The sequence below is a fragment of the Phalacrocorax carbo genome, chromosome 3 (genome assembly GCF_963921805.1).
Source record: "Phalacrocorax carbo chromosome 3, bPhaCar2.1, whole genome shotgun sequence".
NCBI classification, from domain to species: domain Eukaryota; kingdom Metazoa; phylum Chordata; class Aves; order Suliformes; family Phalacrocoracidae; genus Phalacrocorax; species Phalacrocorax carbo.
Genome location: NC_087515.1, coordinates 61,791,051 through 61,808,096, shown reverse-complemented (window position 1 = coordinate 61,808,096; position 17,046 = coordinate 61,791,051). Strand labels below are relative to the sequence as shown.

The following is a 17,046-nucleotide window of genomic DNA, read 5'->3' as shown; positions in this document are numbered from 1 at the left end:
CTACAAACCAAGAAACACTACTGAAAGGTTTATTTGTTTGGTTTTTTAAAAGATGTGTTTCCTATGCAAGCAATAGACTTCTGGAAAGAATCTGCTCAGAACTGTCGCATACAAGCTTAAAAGGTGGAAAGAATAAAGAACAGCTTTCTTTTTAGAACAGGAAAACCAATTTGTAACCAACTGCCTTCCACTCTAAACCAAAACAAAACCAAGAACTGTGCAGAGACTTCCATAACTAACGTAGGATGAAGAGCAACACTGATTGAATATTTTTAAAGGACAGTATTCCTTTCAAAAGCTGTAACTAAAAATAATTCATTTGACAGTCCAGCTGAGATATGCTTATGTGCCTATCTACTTCTAAATCCTGTGCCAAACAAAATGAGTGTTTTTCCAGCTGTAGTCATGCACTTAGGACACTCAAATAACATCAAATGTAAATAAAAGAGCAATTCACTTTATGTTCACAGTAAAAAATGCTATGCTTACTCAATAATGTATTCAGCAAGTTACTTAATTCACCGCATGAGAATTTGCATATTCTTGCAGTACTTTTTAATACTTCAGTCCAACAATTAGCATACTGAATCTTATTAAATATATCAAAGATGTCTTTTTAGTTAGCAGTAAAAAAAAAAATATACACCTGCAAAACACTTTTTAAAACTCTAATAATTTAAGAAACATTAAGTGCCATAGGAACTGTTACCATCTTAATACTCTAGACACAACAGAACCCATTAAGAGAAATACCTACAGCAGCACCATCCAACCAATTTGATTTGCAGACATCCTGTAAATTTTTCACTGGAAGGAAAGATCCCTGTAAGGCTAACTGAAATCCACTGAGGATAACTTTGGGCTTTTTTTCTAATTATCTTTCACAAATCCCCTTGAAAATCTCTCCCAAGAAACATCAGGATGGACCAGAAGCTGAAAGCCAGTGTCTCTGTGGTACAATATAAAAAAAAACGAAAAAAAAAAATTCAGCCTGGCATGCTTCAGAGCTTACTAGTCACACTGGGTGAAAACTTAACCTTGCTGAAGTGGCCAGATATTTTTCATTTAATCCTTAATTTATCACAGAAATACTAAGAGTCAGAAAAGGAATGGGCTCAATTACTTTTCTAACACTGTTTCCCAGTGCAGCCAAGGAAAGTCAAGTTAGGTCAAAATCAGAGACTTTCAAATGTCACTCTAATTTCTGCACAGCATTGCATTTACACGTGCAAGGGAGGGGAAGGTATTTTAGGCTACCACATCCCTGCTTCCTGGCCGCTAATTCACACATGGCGGTACAAGGGCACACCTTCCCGTCCTCTAGCCTTTCTGCCAGACTTGAGGAAGAAATCCACTGAACACCAGCCTCCACCAGTTTGTTCTCACAGACCAAGGGAAATGCTCCAAAGCCAGACTGAACCATATGCCTCTGCAGCCATTCCTATCTGCTCCATCCACTGCTTACCTTCACAGAGACACCTCCCATCCCATGGTCAGAGATGCAATGTGTTCCTATTACATGTGAAACACGTTGTAGCTGCACAACACGTATTTGCCCTTCCTTTCGCATCAAAGTTGCTTCTGCCTTTGATATCTACCCATTTAATTTTCATTTTTAGAATGCTGAGCCTTACATAAATGAGATTCAGGACTGTAAATGCAATGCTGAAGTTAAAAAAAAAGATCACAAAACGAAGTATTTTCACCTCTTGCTATAGAATAAATGGAAAATGGTTATTTTAATCACTGCAGTTCTCCTTAGAAATTACAAAAAAAAAATCAGGTTGTTCATTAAAATGATATGGCAGCCATTTCCTAGTTGCAAACCCTAAAAAGCAACCTTGAAGCAACTGTAAAAACACAAGTGTGGCTCATGCTACAAAGCATTTAATTCTCAATTTTTTTTCAATGCAATGAGTCATGCAAGTCCACCACTGCAATATATGTGTCAGTAACTCAGTCCTGGGGATTCTTCATTCTTATTTGTTCTGATATGCTGCAGGCGTGCTATTACAGGCAAACAAGGAGCTGTGTACCAGAAGGTTTCAGTGAATCTCTTCAGCAATCATGAAAACCAAAGCAAAAATACATGACTAGCATCCACCTTCATTACCCCCTTGAAAACAGTCTCACGTTTTTGCCAAAAGCACAGTGCTGCCACATTACCTTTTCCAGATTTTCGCCCTCAAACTGAAATATAATGTACTGCTCTGCCCACAGCATATTGCTAATTATACAAAGCATTTAGCTTCTGTGTTTTCACCTCTTCCACTCTGTTCGTTACAGCATTTCACACTTTATAACTGAATGCATACTAATATTAAAGCAGCAATGTATGTCAGGAAAGCAATAAACTTGACTTGTCACCCTAGCTTTATCCCAGAGGAAAGTATGTAGAGGTATACATCACCATTTCTGGGAAACAAGACAATACAATGCGCTCCTACAACTGGTCAGTGAAACACGCAGGCTCTTAAAGTTGTAAGTCAACCACGTCCCTTTGGGTACATTCTGTACAACAAATGTAGCTTTAATGAGACAGATATACCAGGATATTAGCAATAAGTGGTGCTGTTCAACTTTTTTCTTTTAAAGAATCTTTCAACAGACAGATTTAGAAGGAAAGGTGTTTTCTAAAGAAAAAATCTTGTTGTCCATTCAACTATACACCTTTAACAACTAACAAATCCTGTATTACAGTTTCATTCCTACTAAAATCAGTGGGATTCTCCTACAAAAGGCTTACATTCTGTAAGCCTGGTGAAGAGTGCTGTGTAACACACCATCTTGTAAGGATGAACTTTCATCTGCACCAATGTTCAAGAAAATATGCCAGCAGGAAAATCTGATAGCAGCCACAGACTCATCACAGAAAGCTTGTTGTACTAAAGTAACTTTTCTTCCTTCGGTACGACACATTTTTGACCACACCATACCAGATTTGTAGCACCATACAGAGAAATGAATTGGCACTCTCTATTCTGGTCATTCACGCATTTTCTATCAGGAAGATTATCTACAGAAACATAATTCTTTATTAATGACAAACTTGACTCAGCACATTTTAAGGGCCCAAATAACAAAAAAAAAATTCAAACAGAACATTTTTCTCTCATGAGAGCCTCTCTCATGCCAATCACTGTTAGATGAAAGGATGCGCAAACAGGACAGCTCAATCCACACAACACCAATGCAGTGACCCAGAAAGAGAATCCAACGGCCAACTGAGTAAACAAAGCAAAACTAGCCAAAAACACTGGGCAGCATGCACATCAGCATCTTCTCCACCTAACTGGCACATACTTAAACCTAGTCTCGTATTACCACATACTGCAACACAACTTCACATTCCCATGAAGAGCACTTCCTCCATTGTTTCCAAGACACATATTATCATGTACCTTTTCCATGGTTCACAGAAAAGTTAGAGAATAAAATACGGAGAAATAAAAAACAATCATTGTATCACACATTTCAAAAATAAAATGCAATTTGCAGTTGAAAATTATACTGACAACTAGAGATGGCTCAAAACAAAATGCTGGATTCAAACATCATTCTTCCCTTTGGGAAAAGGTGGCTGTAATTTTTTGAATGAACCTGACACAAATATGTACACGAATCTGCTCTCATCTAGAAATAAAAATATATAATTTAAAACACACCTACGCAGCTGCATATACACAAAGTGTGTAGAAGCAATTATTTAAGACTAAATATTTATCCCCTGCTCCATTTTCTGCTTAAACACATGATTGTTATTAATGTTAACAAGAACCAAAGCCACCCACCTCCAAATCTTTGGTGCAGCTTACGTCAAAAGGGCAGCCTGCATTAGAGCCTGAGGAGTAAGTGGCACCAAAGATGAGAAAAACCACATTGTATCTTCGGTTTTCATTTCAATACGTACAATGTCATTCCACCCACTAACCTAAGAGCAAAGCTTTGATTCAGACAGATTCTTTTCAAACAGCACATCCAAACTCAGCCTAACTAAAAAGCAGAAACAAACTAAGTCCTCAACCTGCCCAAGAAGCTCTGCATACTACGGGGCATCATCTGCACTTTGCATGAAGCATTATGCAGAGAAAGACATAGGTGCCAGGAAGATGGTAAACCACAGCTGAAATACCAGCTTTTACCAACAGATTTATCCCTTTCAGAAAAAATGTGCCCTGCACTCTGAAGTTACAGTACTTTACTGCAGGACATCTTAACATTTTTCTGAGAAGTCCCACTTGGCCCTTTTTCTAACAAAAGTAAAAGTTTTTCTAGCGATGACAGCTGCCCCCTGCTGTGGGCCATTCCAGTTCGCAGCTTTTGAAAAACTGGCAGACTTCAGCTGAGCTCCTCTCCCATTCCCCTGCCTTTCCATTAGTCTTCCAAGCCAGACATTAATACTGTGTAAAAGCAGTCAACCATCACAAGTTTTAACTCTCTTCACACACATTTATTGAATTTGCCTGGAAACTGGGAGGTGCTGGGGAATGGAGGAGAAAATAGGCCAAACCAAAACGAGACCCATTTCCAGAGAACCTCTCCACCATCAGCCTCATACACCTGAATCTACTAGAAAGATTCCAACAGATCCCAAACATATTTGGATTAGTCCTGAGCCTCCTTCATACTACCCTCTCGAATTTCAAGCAGAAATACAATTAAAAGAAAAAAAAAAAAAAAAAAAAAGACTGCTATCATTTCCTTTAAAGCGTAACACACATTTTGCTTACCTCACTGTTGTGGCCCCTCAAATTGAAGTTGATTCTCTGAGGGGTGTTCCGGTCCCTCCTGCAATGGCTGGAAGTAAAAGTGACGCCTACAACTCCTCTGCCATTGCCTGTTGCCAACCAGCCTTCCTCATAGTACCGCCTCCTGCACACTGGTTTCTCCTTCTCACTTTTGGGGACTCTGCCTTTCCAGGAGAGGCAGAGGATGTTGGAATCGCTGCAAAGAACAGGCCCATGTTCCACTGCTGCATACATGCTTTTTAAATATTTTATTTTTTGACATAAGAAAGTAATATGTCTAGTGCACAAAATTTAAACCAATTTTTTTTTTTATTGATAAGACTGACCTGGGATAGATCATTGAAAGGGAGGAAGATGGGGTCAGTGTTTATAAATATCCACCAAATGCATAGTGAAAAATTCCTCTATAAAAGATGATGGCAGTTGGCTAAGAAAAAGTAACACTTAAAAAAAAATTCAGGTTCATTTTTGTTTTTGAGTCTGTAGAGTGAGGGTGCACTTATCCTTTGGAGAAACAGCTACTTCATAAGAGGCGCTCAAGAAATGGTTAAGTCATCTTTTTGCTCAACTTGATATAATCTTTATACAGCCTGAGATTCCAGTTTAGCGTAATGCAATTCCAGAGACAAAGAGTTGCAAATGTGTAGGTTTCAAGTAACTTAAGGCTTTTAAGATTTCCTCCAGTCAGATTTTCTTCAAAAGTTCAGTTGCAGAAATTTAAACACACGCACATACATATATATGTATATATATGACATTCATCTTTTCCAAGCTGCCCTCTGGCATATCTTTTCCATCTGATGTATTTCTGCTGCTAAAGCTGAAAGAGATTGCATAAAGGGAAAAAAAGGCACACAAACCGTGCGAAACAACAGACCCGAACTTGTGCAGGCACTGGTGTGCCAGGCCAGCTGGGAAATCCCTCTTGGTACTGAACTGCTTGTTGGACTCAAAAGTTTTTGCAATCCAAAGCCAATCCAATTTTCATTGCAGCACTTTTTTTCCACCAGAGACCCAACACAGCCTGAACTGTTTATCACGCTATCTTGCCTGCTTTCCCACTTTTTGCTGCCACACACGAATGAAAAAGAAACCCCCTCTTCATTTATAGCAGAATCAAAAATGCTCTAAAGCTTTTAGCTCTCAAAGCAGATAAGTTTGCCTCAGGTGAACCATGAAGTTTTCTCTCCTCTGAAACAGGCTAAAATGTCAAGCTGTTTTTCCTTTACTTTTCCCTTTTTTTTTTTTTTTTTTGCTACAAGGAATCACAGACTTTTCATCCTACCGTAAAAAACAAATGCCAGAATTAAAGCACATCAAGTAAGCACTCTTTCAAAATCTTCTAAAATTCAAGGAAGGAAGAAATATAATCATCTAAAAAAGAAAGAGAAGCAGCATTAAAAATCTGACTTCCTGGGTTCACTATTTCTCTAAGTATTTTCCTTGCTTGTTTGAGCGGATCTTTCCTTCTTGATGCTTGTCTACAGCACAGATTCATAGTTCCAGACACAACATTTGCAGCTGTACAAGAAGGAAACATATGAAGTATTCCAATTGTTTTATTTGAATAACATTTATGAGCTCAATTAATTAGTATTTATACCACACTAAGTGAAAAGAGGAAAAAGGAGAGGAAGAAAGAATATGCAAGTTTGATGACCTGGTTAACTCAAGAAGGACGATGAGATTTGCTCAGTTCAATGCCCAGACTTGTCCCATAGTTCCTCAACTTATTTACTTCCAGTCATCATTACTCAACATATGGTCACGATTTATTAGTCCATTCACAATCTATTGAGCCCAAAGCAAAATGTGCCAAAGACCACACATTATTCCTCTGCAGTAACAAAATCAGTTTCCTCTACCCTCTGTATTCTTCTGTTTCCCTCGCAGCTATTGATTTAGATTGTGGAGGTATTTATTAGGCGTTTCCTGTGCAGAGTGTGTTTTTTCTTCCTCTTCTTGCAAACTTTTTTCACCAGTAAAGACCATGTAGAAAGTTGAACATTACTGGCAGGTGTCTTTCCATGGGTTACTGATTCCTGTGCTATGAAGGTGCTCCATCTGGTTCTCAAATTAATTTTCATCAATTGCAAAGCTCTCAGGAATATGCAAGAGTAACTCTACGTGATGACAAAAACATGTGCGTTTTCGTGTACATGCAGTGCACACCCAAGCTCAATCTGGTACTCAGAGCTGCATCTGCCTTTTCAATTTAGCTGTGGTAATCTTGTAAGACGCCCGTCATTCAAAGCATGAAATCCCTGGATTCTTCCAACTCTGCAAGACAAAGCACACACACACAAAAAAAAAAAAGAAGAAAAAAACCATAAGTGAATAAAATAAGCCACAACTTAAAGATACAAGGACTATTGTTACAGTAATCAAAGCATTATGATTAAAGTTCAGAGAGAACCTCCCGTGTTTCAGTTTGTGCCCATTGCTTCTGGTCCTGTCACTGGCAGCACAGTAAAAAGCCTGGCTCCCTCATCTTCATTCCCTCCCATTGAGTGTTTATACACATTGAGAAGATCTCCCTGAGCCTTTTCTCTGCAGGCTGAACAGTCCCAGCTCTCTCAGTCTTTCCTCATATGAAAGATGCTCCGTACCATGAAAGTACATTCCTAAAGTTATCAGTCTCAAAGGAGCCCAAGAAGATTCCTCCAAGGCTTAAATTACCACTTTAAAGAGATCTAAGATACTCCAAAATTAAAGCTTAAAAGTTTGAATCAATACAGATGAATTTTAAAGATTTAAAGACTACTCAAATCCTGTGTAAGTCTCCATCTGAAAAAGAGGGAAAAAATTACCCAAATTCAGTTATATACAGAAGAATGTAAATGGAGTAGAAAAGACGAAGCAAAAGGCTGTCCAGGATATTCCAGAAGTTGTACCTGAAGTGCACACATACACACAGTTATTGCACCTATACAGTTACTGCTAAAGACAGCTCATTTAAATTAAAAATTGCATTCATTATGTTCATGAGAGCCATAAAAATGGTTGTGTCTCTATTACATAAGGCACTGTACTAACCTTACGTTTCGAGTAATTAAGTACTTTTTTCAGTCTAGCATAGATGTACAAATAAGAATTTTTTAAAAAAAGATGAGAAGAAAAATTTGTAGATGTAAAGGCAAGGTCATAAAGTAGTTTACAACGCTGTTCATCTAGCACACTTATCAGGAACACTGTCCATGAGGTCTGGTGAGTCACAAACAGAACTTTTCAGCATTACAACTATCCGAAGCTTTAAAAATAATGGCTGCTACCAATTTTTTTCATCACAGTGTGATGAGGATATGAGAAACATCACCTAGACTTTCCAGATTTATGATGCTTCTCAATTACTGTCCAGAGAAAGTTCATATAAAGGAACATTTAGAAAAACTTTCAGAACACAATGGCTTGAAGAAGAATTTCTGCGCTTATCCCATAGGCAAACTTGATTCCATCAAGGATTAGCGCTATTATTTCCATATGCACTGGTGTCTTCCTAACATCTGCATTGAAGAGCTGACATTTTATATTAGCAGCACGTGTATTATGATGCATGCCTTTACTAATCCTACAGAGAAACAAAACCAATGGTTTACTGAGAAAACAGAGAGTCTCTGAAACATCAGTTAGAGCAGCATGAGCTAAGCATTAAACAGAATTGTCTGAATGGTGCGAGTACCATGACTTTACCAGTGGACTTTAAAATAGAGAGAACTATAGATGCAGTGGCTCTGCACAAAATCCGTATGCAATTTCTGTCCTTACTCACTGCACAGAAAATTAACAAGTTTGAGAAAAAGATTCTTCTGCGTCTTGGCCAATAACCTTCTCTCACCTGAGTCCCATTTACCATCACTTTCGAGATTAGACAAACCAAAGGCTTCTCCTCTTAAAAATATCCTAACTGCATTAGGAATGCTGGACAGGGAGAGATTAAAATCTAAAATAACCACAAAAGGAATAAAGTCACTCATTATTCAAATACCTCTTTCTCAATACAATACACCCTATGAGAATATTTTACCTTTAAATCACTGAGGGTCAACACTTCCTTTGTGTTGTACTTACATTCAGTAGAGAGGGTAAAAAACACTTTTAAGACTGTAATGTTAAACACTCAAAAGATAGGCTGGATTAAGATTACATATATTATATATTCAGATTTAATGCTTTCCATACCCCTCTCCTCGATTTCCACCCACTCAGTATTTCCTAAGAAATAATCTAATTAAAACATTCAGATGCTAGTCTTACCTCAAGAAAATCAGTAACTAATTTAGACACCCCCCCTTCTTCTACCATGACAGCAGTCCCACAATTCTGCTCCTTTTCACATGTTTAAAGCAAGCTTTTTGCTTTCTTTTCCCCACCATGAACCACAAGGGTAATGGTTACTTCCTGTATTGCAAAGCATGTGTAAGAGTCAAGGATAAAAAGCATTACAGAAGAGGTAGGTGTTACTTGCACGATCTTACCATTTGCCTGAATTCAGTTTGGGCTCCCCGTATAAACAGAACTTGGCCTTCTAGATGAAACTCACCCAAACTAAATTTTTAGCTGCAGATTTTGTATAATCAAACTTTACACATCTTTTCTTTCAGAGCAGGGCAAGAGCTAATTATAGAAAGATATTGGATTGTGAAAAAATATTTGGTTTTGCTGGTAAATTATTTCTAGCACTACTAGGACCCTAAATATCAACAAATTGCGTTACCTACTTTTACTCTCACTTAAAGGGTAGCTGAAAATACCTTTGCTCTGGATTTTCCCTTTAACAAAGGGAGATGCTACCTGAACTCATCCTCCAATACTGTTTTGAGTCTCAGCCCAGTGATGTAAAACACTTAAGTACAGATACCTAATGAGACAAAAACGTATTAGACCTCAGACACAGGAAAGAAGGATCCACAAGTATTTTATCTGATTTTGCTTAGAAAGCATAACTCTTCTCAAATGCAAAACCAGCAACAAGTTATGTTTCCACATTATAGAAATATTTTTAGGTATTAATTTTAAAAAATGAGCTTATTAACAGTGGCTCTCATATTTTTGTGTCAATATTTAACTCAACATTTTTATCTCCTAACTGTTTCCATTAACTTATATAAAGTGTAAGTGTTAAGCCACAGTTGGACAACTAGAAAAATATTTGCTTGTTCTCATGCATCTTTCATTGAGGTGTCTCTTTTGTTGACAGAAAGAAGTCATGCACAGCCAAGTGTACCAACACTGCAGCAAACTCTTCAGCATTTTAAGTTTATTCAAAACCCCACTCTTCAAGGCTCCAGAGCAGAGTATCTGACAATGAGGATAAAAGGAGACTGGGAGGGGAAGGAAATCAGAAAAGCAAAATTTGGGTAGTACACACTATTTCTAAATTATTATCCTAAAAAAAAACAAACCAAACAAAGACTCACAGGCTGCATTTTGAAGACTCTGGCTACCCAAACATCTTATGGAAAAAAACCATAACCTACCGAGTCTTTGCAAAGTCAGGCTACCAGATTCCAGGATTTTTCAGCCTAACCAGATTACCTTCCTGTCAAACTTGTATGAGGTCAAAGGAAACTGCAGTTTTCCTTCCCTTCACAGTCTAAGAAGGAAAAAAATATACACCAGTATCCATGAAGACTGCATAATACTTAAAAAAAAAAGTGAGACCATGAACTTGCATTTTGTTCTGAAGGATCAAACTACAACCAGTCCTGTACAAGGTGATGGCAGATGATCCTACCAGCTATCAAATGGTGACTGTGGGAGTAACCTTTAAGGTTATTGCTGAACACTGCAATACAAAATTGGCTCATTGTGTAACATGGTCACCATATTCAGGCCAAATATGACAGCGCTAGAAGCTGGCAAGATGATACATTTTGTTGTTTATTTAGTCCAATTTATAAAGTAACAGAGATTATTAAATAATCCTATCTAAAAGGAAAGAAAATTATTTAACAAAATTAGCTACTTAATTCTTAAAAAGACTGAAGTACATACAAGAAAAGATAACTGGTTTGAAGGTAAAAGGATTTTTTTTTCCCCATTTTAAAAAAAGGCCAATTCCATAGGAAAAAATGTAATTTTGATCTGAATAAGTACTGGTTTTCCTCTCTTTCACTCTTCTCTTCTAATTATCTTTGTTTCATTCACCTTCCACTGCAGTATAAGTCATTGATGTTACCTTTCTTTCATATTACACAACAATACAAAACTAATTTGGAGGACATGATTCTAAACAAACACCAACCAGCTCACCAGTGGTTGTAAAAATATTCTTTACCCCTAGAAAAATGAAGGAAGAGCAGCAAGGAAAAGTTAGATGTTTGATTTTTGTTCTGTTTGTTCTTAAATGGTTTTCTCTCCACAATGTTTGTCCTTCCACTACTCAGGGACAGATGCATGGCCTGGGCAAGACAGTCAATCATGCTAATCAGAGACATGAAGAGATCTGTAATCCCAGCATAGCTGCACAGAAACAGATGCATTGCAAAGGTGTAAGGTCGGGCAGTGTTACAACTGCCAGGGCATTAACACAGACACTGTAATGTTAGCTATATGCACCTATATATCATTAAGCCAATAAAACTGACAGAAAATGTATTTGTTGTCATATTGAGAGAAGTGAAGCTTGTATTAGTGGCTGTTCAGCAGACATTCATTGTGAATACTGACAAAATTTATTTCAGTGCAATACTCCAACAAACTTACAACGATATCCTCCACCAAGTTACACTCTCAGAGAAGTGAAAATAAAAAACAGTAGCAGCTGATCAGCATTTCTGATGTGCTGAATGACCTGGGTTCTTGTAGTAGGGGAGAAGGCAATATATGTATGTTACATACATTCTTTAAAGTGCAAGGTCTTTTTTCATGTTGCTGTCTTACATGAAAAATAAGGGAAATATTTGCATTATTTCTAGAACGATTATATATACTCCACTTTCAATGCTTGATGCTCTACCATCAGATTAAATGAAAGTTAAATTAAAAAATACAGTTAGGATGAACACGCAAGAAACACATTTTAAAATGCCTTCAGGATAAATATTTTCAAGAAAAACACCAAGAGTCCTTAAGCAAACTGTTAGAAGCTATTAATTGTGAGTTGCCAAATTTATACACATTCTGCAAAAGGTGGAGGCCTGAAGACATGAAACACAGTAACTTGTTAAAAACCCTGCCTTTGGAGGAAGTGAGGTAGAGAGTTATGCTGTTCACAAGGAAATTAAGTTAGAAGAGATAGAAACACTGCAGAACAGACTCAGCCCCAAAGCTAAGGGTATTTGAGCTAAACAGAACCTACCAAAACACGCAAGAAAGAGAATACCTAACTTGGGTGTGTTTTTTTGTTTGGTTTTGGTCTGTTTTTTTAAACACTTTCTTTAGTAACTATATACTTTAGATGAATAAATATTATATCCACTTGTGGAAGAACTGCTGGCGAGTCCCTTTAATCAGATACTGGTCAAACACACTCACAGGAAATTTCTGAGTCAAATAACGCTAGATCTGTTATGCTTATGTGGCAGGGAAGCAAACCAGAAAAATAATTGAGGGCTAGACGTCACAATAAAAAGCATTCAGCTGTAAGACAAAAGGAAGATATTTCTGCTCCTGCAGCCCTCATTGCTTCTTTTTCAACCCCTAACATGGCACACCGTGCCCCTCACTTAAGCCAGGATGATCACTGAAGGTGCTCCACTGTGAACTACATCAGAGAAATGATGTAATTAAAAATTTCAGAAATGAACATTCAAAACAGCTTAACCAATATCAATCTGGTTTGCTAGATTCAGCTGTGCTCTCAGATTAACCTTGTGACAAGCCATACCCCTCCAGCCTCTCCTATCACAAGCACCAGATCTCTTCCAATTGTGCAGTTCAGGAAGCTGATCTTGCCAAAAAGGTGCCCTCCAAAACCAGCAAGTGATTTTAAGGGAGCTTCCCTTAGTGAACTCACTACGCACATGCAGCAGCACTACTGCCAATGTAAGAAAGGGGGTGGGAAGTATGGCACCACAGCAGCCTAGATTTCAATCAGTTTGAACTGTGCTCAAAAGCTCTTTCTTTTTTAAGTTGAATCAATCTCCAACACAATCCCAGCGTGGTCCCACATTCAGCTACACTGGCAAAATGCAGAAGGTGGGGCTGTACAGCACTTGTGATAAACATAAGGGAGGAGTACTTGCAACTAGTATTGCCACTTGAAGGCTATGAATGACAAATTTTGGGCACAGAGCATTTCTGAACTCAAGGATTTGCCCTCAGAAGAGAGGGGAGCAAAGTTTGTCTTTTGAGGTTGCATTTAAGATGGCTACCACAACATCCTGGTGCCAAGGCTACCCATCAGCCATGAAAATATGCCTCTTTTTCAAGTAAATTGAAGCGGGCTGAAATACTTCAGACACTGAAAGAAAAGAAAAATGTACAAACATGTATTAGCCTTTTAAACAAACTGGAGATTTACACCACTGAAGCATGCATTCAAAATCTTTAGAGATTAACAGAAATGGGAAGCGTGACCACAAAATTCCCTTCACTTACAAGTGTGAATCTTGTCTTTCAAGAAAGGGCTGCAGTCCTCGCAGCACAGAGAACACTTACACAATGTATACTTCAGGGGACATTTACTTAAGAAGTGGTAACAACTGTGTCTCATTAATGACATTCAAAGATGTTCAAGGGAGGGAGCCCCAGCTCTTACCGTCTCTCTTCTACTGAACTGACTGCGCTGACCTTGCCTGTAATTACAGAGCAATTTCTTTCCCGTAGGAATGTTCTGCAGCCTGCAAACATCCCTTGAGCCTGCTGCAGTTCCAGCTAGTTCCTAATTATCTCCAATACCTGCCCACAGGCTCTTTGAATACTTTCTTATGAACATACACTGAAGTTTTTATATCCTCCCCCAAAATCCCAAGACACCTTTGTATGTGACACAGGCACTGTAACATTGGAAATAAAAAATAAAATAAAAAATAGGAGGGTGATACGAAGGGAGAAAATAAGAGAAGCCACCAGTTTTTAGAATTATAAGAGCCCCATAAACAAGAATTATTTCTGATGGACAGCAGGACATACTCCAGACAGAAATCCAATAATCTCTGCAGAGCAGTTTGAGCCCAGCGTGTTGCAGCAGGGAAGGATGCTGCGTCAGCCTGTGGGAGGGAGCTCCTGGTGATGCCTGCAAGCTGCATCACAGGTGTGAAGTGGATTGCAGGTAACAGCTTCCCACCGCGCTGCCCTGCTCACCATAGGCTGCACTCTTAGAGCTGTGAAGCAAGGCACTTCTCACACCAGAGCCCTTAATTTAGTTGGATATTCATTTATTTAAATAAAAAAAGACAAGAGTTGCAGTTTTGAAATGATGAGGGTTTCTTGGTCCTTGGCTTTGGCATGAAGAACTTAACTCTCTAGTCCTGACTGTTCCTCAAACGTACTGTAACTGAAGTCTTCGGTCTGTGTTGAAGGACTTGCACCCATCTCATAACCACTGCTCAGAGGTCTAAACAGAGGGGAGAGATACTCCTGGCCTCACATACGATGGATGCAAAGCTAAGGAACAGCTTCATCTCCTCCCCATACCTGTCCTCTTTTGCTTTAAGCTCTGTGTTTGTTCCTCAAGGTTCTGCAAGGTCGTGCCAAGGCCTCTGGGTTAAAAGAATATAATATCGTGAAGGCAGACAGACTGGAAGAGTGGTTGCCTCAGAGCAACCTTGACAAGCGGCAGTCACTGAAGAGGCCTTTGTAAGAGTTGGGAGCTTTAAATTAATTCTTGCAGCAAAGCAAAGACTTCTGTACAGAAGTGAGTTGTTTCACTAGCAAAACTCAGAGGGCATGACATCAGCTGCATACATATGTGCTCAGTTAAGTGAATGATGTTTTTGAGCTGCTCTGTCTGCATTAACATGCCAAGTGTTGACTGCTCATGGGTATGGAGAGAGGCGAGGAGGCCAGCAAGAAGCAGGCATCCTCTACGCACAGTTGTACTCTGGTGGGAAAGCTGAAGCCAGGAATGTGGATCTGCACCTAGGTAAACTAGCACAGCAGTCTTGTGTCTTAATTATTTTTCCTTTGTAGAGATCTTCACAATTATGATTCTCTCTTCATCCTGGCCAGATGCTCCTGCTAGACATACAAAAGTTTTAGGTACATAAAATATAAAATTTTGAAGTGGGGATAAGAAACAGCACTGTGCTGTACTCACACACAGCTCTATCATTCTCCTTGCATGACAGTGTGACACTACAACCTTTCCAGTAGGAAGTCCATAATAGGTAAAAATTGCTGATTACAGAAGTGTTCAGTGGAAGGACAGCTATCAAGGACTGTGTCTTCTATTTTCTTAAATATGATACAAAAATACGTGTTCAAATGATCACAGATGAAAATGAATTAACAGATTTTCAGAAACTCTGGAAAATTATCTTCAAGAGCAACGTGAGTTTAAGTAAAAATTCTAAATATTTCACTTTAATGTTGTCAATGTTAAAAAGAGACTACTCAAATTTTGTTTATAAAATTAATTTCTATAATTAACTAAAAAATTAGTTGAGATGCCAATTCTTCCCATTCAGCTTTGTCAATCTGCAAAGAGCAAGCCTTTGATAGGTATCATTTTTAATATAAAATTTATTTATTTTATATTGTATTCATATATATATTTCTCAACATGGTAACATCCTAAGATAGCCAGACTTTGTGTAATTCATTTAACTCTGTACAACTACCCGATAATGCTTGCTTCTAAGCACAATCTCTACAAGTTTTGGAAAATGCTCTTCCATTGAACAAACATTCAGGTTCACCAAGGAAGCAAACAAATGTTGTAAATATATGGGGGGATTTAAAGTAAAAGTAATATTCTTACTACTGCTAGTCCTGTAATTAATGTTATTTATTTTTCCCAGGAAGTTATATAAATGCAGCAACTGTCAAATTTCTTGGACCCAATTATTCTTCTTCCTGAACACAAAACACTCAATGCCTTTCAGCATTTACCTAATCTATGCTTATGAGATTTTTTTTGGGTAAAGCTCAGTTTCAGAATCTACACAGCATGAAAATCAAAAGGGAAGATTCATCGTTGCAGTCAAATGTATACCTTTCAGACAAATATTCACACAGAATATGTGTGAATGTAATGCATTCACATACACACAAAGCTAAAGCTATCCATGGCTTAACAGAAGAAAAAAAACCCACTGGCATTCTTTCTTTGGATTTTCTTCTTTCTCATTGCCAAGTTTCACCTTATTGCCTTTCCCAAGTAGCACAATGATCTTCAGATTAAGATGGTAAACTTTTCAAAACAGCTAGAGAAAAGACTGACTTGACTGAAGAATGTCAGCTTCATACATTTTCTACCTCATTTTGAAAACTTGGATATGGTAAAGTAATATGATTGTATTTAGTAGATATTGCGCTACTTAGCTTGCTGCTTCTGCTAAATCTGACAAATATAGGTCATATTCCTGCACTCATGCTTTGCTCATGCAAAGGTTGCCTTTTGGTTTGGGTTTTGTTTTTTAACATGACTCTAAATTCCTCAGAACTCCATGATACTTGCAGATTCTAGCCAAAAGCAACAATAAGAAGATAGAAGCAATCTGAGGTCATTTCATAAATAATGTAATTTTGACACTTTAAAATAATGAAATTTTAAAGCTATCTTACATACAGCCACTTTTTTCCTTCCGTGTCTAGAATTACTACATATTTAGACAAACTTGTCCTAGTACAAATCATTTTTTATTAAATAAGTACTTCAGAAAGTACCTCCAAAGCTGCATAAAAGCCTAATATTTACTATATTAAATGCAATTTCTATATGTCTATGTGAAGAGGTGAAAAAGCAGAACAAACAGAAAAAAAAAACCACAACTGGTAACACATAATCCACCCTGATCACTCCCTCTTTTAAAACTCAACGTCTGTACTAAAGGTTCCTTTCCTGTATTGAAAAGGTCTGCTTGCAAACTGCTCAAGGAAAATTCTGCTGCTTTTTCTGGTAAGCAGCTTGGCAGGGTAACATCATAATCTTGCAGTGTCAGTGGTCCCCTTGAGCTTATAAAGTCTATTAAAACAAATTACATGAAAACATCTTTTCCAGGATTCCAATTCTATAGCTTAAGAGGATCAGTATATTCCAGTTTCTTTTTAGATTCAAGTAACATAAGACAGTATACTACTACACTATCTAATGCTGTCATGACATCTCAATACTTTCTCCATTAACTGCGTATTATGCCCAGACCACAGAATACCAGGAGGTTACGAGGAAAAAACTATATGCTTTCTTGTT

At 37.9% G+C, this 17,046-nt stretch overlaps 1 protein-coding gene across 4 annotated transcripts in view; it reads right to left on the bottom strand.

The window, feature by feature from the left end:
* TULP4 (TUB like protein 4) overlaps positions 1-17,046 on the bottom strand; it is a 172,164-nt gene that overhangs the window by 135,742 nt on the left and 19,376 nt on the right. For 3 of the 4 annotated variants that reach the window (XM_064447095.1, XM_064447096.1, XM_064447097.1), the window contains exon 2: positions 4,731-7,028. In XM_064447095.1, coding sequence (XP_064303165.1) covers positions 4,731-4,982 — 252 coding nt within the window. In that variant the 5' untranslated portion in view covers positions 4,983-7,028. The remainder of the gene's footprint in view (positions 1-4,730; positions 7,029-17,046) is intronic. The other variant, XM_064447098.1, reaches the window with a different exon arrangement.